This window comes from Betta splendens, chromosome 2, assembly GCF_900634795.4.
Source record: "Betta splendens chromosome 2, fBetSpl5.4, whole genome shotgun sequence".
NCBI lineage: Eukaryota > Metazoa > Chordata > Actinopteri > Anabantiformes > Osphronemidae > Betta > Betta splendens.
The window spans coordinates 17,139,015-17,147,150 of NC_040882.2; the positions used below are offsets into that span (position 1 = coordinate 17,139,015).

The following is an 8,136-nucleotide window of genomic DNA, read 5'->3' on the forward strand; positions in this document are numbered from 1 at the left end:
GAGTGCGCCAGTCGTGATTGGAGTCGTGAGTGACAGCGGTAACTCCGGTCCCCGCGCTCGGGAATTTATAACGAGTTGTGTGTGTGTGTGCGGGCGCGCGCGCGCGGTCGCGCGCATCCCTATCAAAAGAAGGAAGCTCTCCGCCCAACTCCAGCCTCCTGGCGATTTCGTGGCTTCCTTCGACGAAACAAGGTGGAAGCGAAAGTCGAGCGAGGGCCGCGAGCGCTGCGCGTTCGTCTCCCCCGGAAAGACTCTGACCACGGGCGGCGGCGACGGACGTGAAGTGAGACGCTCGTCTGCGAACTTCGGGAGCGCGTTCCGGGATCGGGATGAGCGCGACGTGCGGGACGTGCCTCCGCGCGGCTCTGCTGCTCGGCGGCTGCCTCTTCCTGAGCGCCGCGTCCCGCGCAGGTAGGAGGCGACGCTCGGTTTGGCCCCGCGTTGACGCCGAGTCCCGCCGCGTTCACCGGGACGACCCTGTTCGCCGTGAACCCGGTGCCGACGGCGGTGTTTCCCGGCATTGACGTCACGGGCCGCGTTGGGTAACACGTCATTTAGGAGCACCTCGCTGGTCCCTGTGTGACTTAAGTCTGCCAGGAAACTGGGAATAAAGGGAATAACGCGTGGAGGGAATGGCAGGATGTACTGTGTGATATACTGGAATGTCAGGGAAACCGTGTGAACGTAACGCTCCTTAGAGACCAAGTTTCTAGTCTATTCTGTATGAGGACATCTTTCTTTTTCCTGCTCAGCATTCGGATGCACTCAACAACAACCCTTTTTTTTCCCTATATAAAAGAACACATGTAACTTGTTAATGCAGTCACACACACCACAACAGGCCCAGCAAGATAGTTTAAATGTCTGCCAGCAGCTCGTCACTCGCGGCGTGTGGGTGTTTTTGGGCCGACACTCATCGCCTCTCCTCTTTCTTTTACCCAAGGCAAAATCTCACCGCCGCGGAACCTCTCGCTTACGTGGCTCAGTGAGTTCGAGCCGCACTTGTCCTGGGCGCCGCCGGAGCACTCGATGGAGGACTGTGAATATAGAGTCAGGTTCCATAGCAGAGAGGTGCGTGTGTTCAGGAGAAGGCGATGCCGTGCACATCTGTATATATGGAAAACGGGTGAACAGGCGATTGTGTGCTTGTGTGCGGGTAGGTCACAGTAAAGACCAACACCTGGACCTCCTGGGTTGTGATGGACAGAGGGTTCCTGCCCCTCTCTGTTACCACCGAATGCAACGGGCGCCCCAGCGAGCCGGCCGCGCGCGACGTCCGGAACCCAGGTACGGCGCCGCCCGGGGCCTCCGTGCGCCCGTGCGCCAGCGGGCGCTTCTCACCACTGTTCACTCCTCCTCAGAGCTGGTGAAGAGCTGGCGCTGCTACATCCGTTCCCGGGACCGGTCCTACTGCTCCTGGGAGCCGGCGGCCGACGCGCCCCACGCCCGCTTCTACTACCGGTACGCGTCGCCTCGGCCGACCCGCGCGCAAAGCAGTAGTAGCGTTTTGTCAGCGAGATGAGCAAGATGATCGAGAAACCCTGTCTCTTGCACAGTAACGGTGACTAAGCCGCATTGCAATATTTCCTAATACAGTTCATGTTGGTTAAAACTTAACCAGGCACAATTCTTTCCTTTTAATGGCTCCGTTTTACTAAATTGGCTTCAGTACAGCGGCCATGTTTGGAAATGTGCCAAGAAAGGGTCTATTCTTAAAGTCCTGACTAGGACCGAACTAACATCTGCATCAAAGTCTGTCAAGATGTGCAAAATCCTTTTTATTAAATTATTTTTCACTAGTATTTATTTTAAATTCCCGGGTTTTAGTTCAACGTGAGAGCGTATTGATTTTGCTGAATAACAGGGAAAATGTCACACAGCAGTGAGCGACTCACCAGCCTCAGTTTACACCTAAAGCAGCTGGTTGGCTGTAGTCAGGACCAAAGCACCCGTTTCCAGCAGTAACACAATGATCATGTTTACGAACCCCCCAGATTAGACTCAGCCTGATGGTCACTCGCTCGGCGGTTCTGCAGGGCCGAGGTCCGGTCCTCGTACCCACAGACCACCAGGCGCCTGCTTCTTCCCAAAACAGTTCTTGCATAGTTTGCAGCTCTGCTCGGGGTCATTGTCCTGATGGAGGAGGAAATTAGCTCATGAGCTAATTTCTTGTGTGTTAAGAGGCTTTTGAGATGTGTTTTGTGTTGTTTCATGTTTCAATTTTAAATCTAACCCCCCCTCATGCAGTTTACAGAAACAGGGCCCCGACAGCGGTGCCGGTGACTCTTCGTCCCTACGCGAGTGCGGGACGTACCGTTACCACGACGACGGGACGCGCGGCTGCGAGATCGAGGCGGGCGACCCCTACAGAATCTACATCGTGGTCAACGCGACCCAGAACGGCTCCAGCGTGTGGAACACCTTCCAGAAGGCGCTGTTCACTGAAGGTAGTGATGACACGCGTTTGGGTCTGGGGCTCTGCTGCTTCCTGCCACGTTATCATTGTGATGCGAGGCCGTCTGGATGCTCGTGTCTGCCTGCGGGGGCCTGGACCCTGCTTTCTGCGTCTGAACTGGGTCGACCTTTGTCTCCGTCTCCACAGTGAGACCCGCTGCGCTCAACTGGACGGTCCATAAAACCCAGGACTGGTTCCACATCTCCTGGAGTCCTCCTGACGTCTTCAATGAGGAGGAGGCGTTCTTATGGACGTACTGGATTAATTACACAGAGTGTGGCAACACAACGGTAGGAGACGTCTGGACAGTAGTGTCTGTAAATGTGGGCCTGTGGGTCCTGGGTTTTAGTTCCTGCAGTTCATAGACGCCGGCTAAACTAAAACGAGCCCGATGGAATGTAGTAACCAAACAAGCTTGTGTTTACTTTGACTCATAGAAACGCTCCATGTTTATCCCCGAGGTCTAAAATCACGAATGCGTTCCAGTGCATTTCCACAGGGTTCACTGTGTGTGTGTGTGTGTGTGTGTGTGTGTGTGTGTGTGTGTGTGTGTGTGTGTGTGTGTGTGTGTGTGTGTGTGTGTGTGTGTGTGTGTGTGTGTGTGTTGCTTTCTTAGAAGCTAGAAGTGCACCAAACCCAGCATCGCCTGAGGCGGGAGCCCCGCTGTCCGTATCGCATCAGGATCAAAGCCCACAGCGAGAGGGGGGAGTCTCCGTGGAGCGACGAGGAGCGCTTCGGTACGGCCGCTCGCCGCTCTCGGCCCGTCCTGACGCGGGCGCTGTAGAGGTGTGACCCCGTTGCTGTTTTCCCCCCACAGACGCCGACCCGAGCCCGGCCGTGTACGCCGCCGTCGTCGTCCCGCTGCTGTTCGCCTGCGTGGCCGCCCTGGTGTGCGCGTGCTGCAGGAGGTACGCGCCCTTAGGCTCCACCCCCCGCTGACGTTGCCTCCGCTTTGTGCTTTGTTCTCTGACGTTCACCTCTCGCTTGGCAGGAACAAAGAAAACCTGTTCCCCAAAATCCCGCAGCCTCGGGACCTGCTCAGCGACATCGTCGACAACAACAACAAGGTGACTGTCCTGATCGTCCTGAGCTCCGAAACGTAAACGAAAGTTTAAAAACCCCTGTTAAATCCAACCTGAGGTCACTGTGTCCTGCCTTTTTTCCAGAGCCCTGTTTGCAACATGTACGTCCCCGCCGTGGAGGAGGAGAGCTGTAAAATCACTCTAGTGATCGATCCCCAAGTCAACAAGCATGACCGCTGAGGCCTCCGGATGCTGGGACACCGCACACCCTTATATATGTGATGCGTTCAGGAGCGTCCAGCCTGTAAATAAGGAAGGGGGCGTCGCACTGGGAACTCTGAAGTCCAGCGCTTCCTTTTCTGGAGATGCAGACGCACATTTGAAAAGGGAAATTTAAAAGTGATGAAGTGTTTGAATGTAATTTATTGGCCCGCTGTTCCTGAGTGCTGCAGATGTGGACGAAGCGCGCTGGATGCCGCGTGGAGTCCTGGGTCGACGCCCAGCGGCGTCGCGTTCAGGGAACTTCGACGCTCGTTTCAGAGTTTTACGAGAATTCTATTTTATAACTACTGGCCGTCAGATGAATGCTGGAGGTTGCTCAGCCTTTGTGAGGATGTGAGGACTCCCTGTTTGTCTCTTTTCTGTATAGCTGTAAATGAGTTGTTCGGCGCTGGTGCACAATTGGATTCCTGAGCTGTTACTGCAGTATTAACGTTTGCCCGTGACGATCCGGCGTGAACGCGGTTCGCCCCACTTTGGTGATGCAGTATTTGCAGGCGCTCTGGTTTCCTGATCAGCTGGGCTGGTTTTAGGCCCGGCGGTCCTGCTCGTCTGTGCCATCGGCTCTTTGGATGTAGGCTTCTGATGGCGTGCACTTTTTCTTCCTGTCTCCAGTAGCAGCTCTGTCGTTCCCAGCGAGTCCGTGAAAAGGACATCTTGTTTTCGTTTGTTGAAATCGTGCTTCTTCTGTTTAATGCCGCGGCTTACGGTCTCCTTCGTACAGCTAATGCTTCAGACAGCTGTGGTCTGCTGTTGTTTTTCTATAGCTTTTTAAGGGCGAGATCATGTTTTTTTTTATTACAGCCTGTTTCAATCATTCTGTCTGTGACTAGCTCATTCCTTATTTGTCCATGGTTACTGTATTTGAACAGTGAGCACAAGGCAGAAACATGTTTGTTTCATAGTTAAGTCAGTGATTAGCTTCAGCTGATTATTAAAACAAGGGCATGGTTCCCAATTCACTATTTAAAGGAGTTTCTCGAGAAAGACGCGACTGACGCATCCTGTAGTCATTTAGGAGCGTTAGTGGGTCTTCTGTGTATTTTCCATTCCTTTTACAGCCAACTTCTTATTGGGTTTTGAGAGTTTCAGGAGCAACAACGTTAGACCACATAGCAGTTCATCCAAAACACAGGTGCTTTATGTCAGGCCCACTGCCTCAGTATCGCCTCTAGTGGCGAACAGTGGAAATACGCAAATCATTTCACCCACAGTAAAATATTGGAAGAATCCTGGAGCTCCGACGAGGGCTAAGCTGCCTAATGCTACATAAGGGGAAGTCATTATATATGTCATGTGATTATAGGTTATAGTTAGATAGTTTAATTATCAAGAGGGATGTTAACCCTGACATTGTCTGCAGTCAGGGAATACATTCAGCGCACAGGGATGATGTAGGCTGCTCTTTAGTTTAGCACAGTGTTGATATAATAGTCATAGTTTTTATATAACCCCCAAAACAACAGGAAAAACAACTAAAAGGCCTGAACCAAACGCATTTGGAGAATTGCTGCAGCCTTATCGTCGCTGTACTGTGAAACATGTGTTTATACATTCAGAGGAAAATATTTTAATAAATATACATTTTGTATGTACATCTGCAATTTAATCATACATTTGCACTTATATTTGCATTTATATTTCTTTCTATTTTGTCGAGTTTTGAATCTAACTGCTTTATACATATAGTGTAGGGTTAACTTACTGTATTTACAAATGTAGTTCCCATCATGTTGAACAGTATTCGGTTTACCAGTGTTTGGTAAAATGTGCAGGGATATTTTTGTCACAAATATGATTTGTCTGATATGATGGCAGTTTTATAAATGTATCATTTACTAATAGAGTTTAAAAGCTGATAATACGCTTGTGATCAGTGCACAATAAAAGGCTACACTTTGAGATTTACAGTCTTTGTACTGTGTTTGTTTTGAATCACATCGTGTTCTGTTTTTTGTGAAAACCCGTTTGGTGGTTTTCTTCTTCCTGACTATGTTTTCCTAATCAGTAGATAACTTCTCTGTCCATTTTCTTGATTTTGAAACCACATTGTTATTACTGCTAAAATTAAAGAGTCATCCTGTAATCCATAGTATAAACAGGGAAAAAATAAGTGTACATGAAATCAAGGCACTAGTGTTAATAGAACACCTTCAATCTGACAATTTTCCAGTGTCACAATAGAAACAATGCACAGACAGATAAAGAATAAATTAAGAAAGAAATTTCTCCTGAAGCATATGTCTCACATTAGCAATTCTAAGGATCCAGTTTTAAGGCAGTCAAAGAGCGTCTCTGGGAAACTAGCACAATCCATAGAAACAAAAGTGAAATAGTTTTCTAAGAAATAAGTTGCTTTGAGTAAAAAATGCCTACTTGCTCTTGCAGTGTAGTTTCATTTCCTCTGTCCACACACACACACGCAATTACAAAAAAGTTGACCAGACTAGAAAATGTCACAATAGGTTCAACCTTACTCTTAATCTGTTGCTACCAACAAGACAAGACATAAAATTTGCTTAGAATTAGTAAATGATGTGAAATTAGAAATGGCAGCGCGCAAAGATAACCATAAATGCATCTCACTGTCAGAACATTAAATTGTGGACAGACTCAGCTACAGGGCACAAAAAACATCTATGTTCTACTTGTGTGTCCTTGACATAGAAAGTGTGCAAGGAGACTGTGGACGGCATGAAATTAATGATGGTGTCACACTGTGGAGAAGAGCATGTGATCCGGGCGGAGGTGCATAATTGGATGTCTGATGCAATCTCAGTGTAACCTTACCACGTTCTTACATAGCTACAGTGTGAATCCTGCACCAATTCTATATGTGGCTGTTTGTTATAGAAGGTAAATAAAATAACAAAAAAAATCTGCCTTTTTATTCTGTTGTCTCTAGATTTAAGTATGTTTTATATTTGTCTGAAACCATGTGTGTTGCCTATGATTAATAAGTCTTGTATTAATTCGATTGTATAATAAAATCCGTTTTCTCTCCCACACCCAGACTAATCTGATAAATATTATAGCATAAAGCTACCCGGGCTCCACTGCGGCGCCATTGTGGCTCTGCTCTTCTTATTTAAGTTAAGTTAAGTTTCAATATATCCTCATTTCCTGTTTTGTCCCTTCAAAATTAAAGCATCGCCTTCCAGTACAGCTACCAGGACTTTTATTTTTCCACTCGCTCTCCTAACATCCTGTTGTGTGCTAGCTAAGTGACGCATCTTAGTTGGTAGGTTTGTGTGGCAGCAGCGCCCTCTGGTGGTGCTACTCGGCGCAGCAAACATGTCGGCTCAGACTGGTCCTGATGCTGCGGGGATGTAGAGCAGCGATACGAGAGGATGTAAGCTATCTAAAGCACACCAGCCCCCTCCATCCTTGGCGCAGTCTCTGTGGCGCAATGGAATAGCGCGCTGGACTTCTAATCCAGAGGCTCCGGGTTCGAGTCCCGGCAGAGATGAGTCACTCTGTGTGCCACACGGTAGACCTGCGGCTTTTTTGTTGCGAAAACGCTTTATTGTGTTTTATTATGATGGGAGAGTAGCGTTGTGTAATCCGCGCAGCGTTGTTATTTATAGGGAAGAAAACAAAAACCCTCTCATGACACTTTTCTGTACTTGTACTTAGTTTAATATGAATATGTGTCTCTTTGAAGTATCTAAATTGAGAAAGGTTTACTCATGTAAGTCAACTGGTTCTACACTGATCTTTTACTAGGACTGTAATACATTTATATGCAGTCCTAATACACGTACTAACATTTACTCATCGTTTGTTATTCTGTTTCTATATACAGTACAACTACATGTATAGAACTGGCGTTTAATTTTACAGAAATTAGCTTCCCACTCATCCAGGCTGTAATACACAGCATATCTGTCTCAAACCACCAAACATAAACCCATCCTTCATAACACTAAACTGATTTGACTACAGTCTGTCCCGATGGTAGTACTGGACAGTTCTAAATAAAAGTGATGATCTCAAATAGTTCCCATCTCTCATCTGGATTGCACGTGAATCCCGCCAGTGACGGGGGATATTTTTGGGATCCTTGCTCCAGTTGTGCTCGGAGCATCGTGAGGGTCGCTCTGGGTCGTGGCCGCCAGGGGGCGCTCCAGCACCAGGGAAGCTCAAAGGACGAGAGTGCACCGGCTCAACGTGGAGACCTACTGGGCTGTGACAGCTCCAGTATCAAGGGAAACATTCCCCAAATCTGTAGCTTACATTATGTGACAGCAATGAGGACACGGTCTGACGGTGACACGTTGGCTGTCTCCCGCTGCGGACGTAGCTGTATTTTTAAAAATCTGAATATTCCTGCAACACGGGCTCGAAAACACAGCGTTACTTGAAATGTGAGTGTCGTAC

The 8,136-nt window shown here is 48.3% G+C and overlaps 1 protein-coding gene and 1 non-coding gene across 2 annotated transcripts; both read left to right on the forward strand.

Moving 5' to 3' along the window:
* Positions 1–138: 138 nt before the first annotated feature.
* Positions 139–5,666, forward strand: il13ra1 (interleukin 13 receptor, alpha 1). The gene is made up of 10 exons (XM_029142328.3): positions 139–411; positions 944–1,071; positions 1,161–1,287; positions 1,362–1,461; positions 2,248–2,447; positions 2,603–2,745; positions 3,072–3,192; positions 3,273–3,363; positions 3,447–3,522; positions 3,622–5,666. Exons 1-10 carry the CDS (start codon positions 330–332, stop codon positions 3,715–3,717), a joined length of 1,164 nt encoding a protein of 387 aa, XP_028998161.1. The 5' UTR covers positions 139–329; the 3' UTR covers positions 3,718–5,666.
* A 1,485-nt stretch (positions 5,667–7,151) lies between these two features.
* Positions 7,152–7,225, forward strand: trnar-ucu (transfer RNA arginine (anticodon UCU)). Its single transcript has one exon. It is a non-coding gene; the product is annotated as a tRNA-Arg (tRNA).
* The last annotated feature ends 911 nt before the right edge of the window (positions 7,226–8,136 follow it).

Excerpts from the sequence above, each read along its gene's own strand:
- il13ra1 (XM_029142328.3), top strand. The coding sequence starts at position 330 with ATGAGCGCGACGTGCGGGACGTGCCTCCGCGCGGCTCTGCTGCTCGGC. Across the intron at positions 412-943 it reads GAGCGCCGCGTCCCGCGCAG|GCAAAATCTCACCGCCGCGG; the intron begins GTAGGAGGCGAC and ends CTTTTACCCAAG. Across the intron at positions 3,523-3,621 it reads TCGTCGACAACAACAACAAG|AGCCCTGTTTGCAACATGTA; the intron begins GTGACTGTCCTG and ends CCTTTTTTCCAG.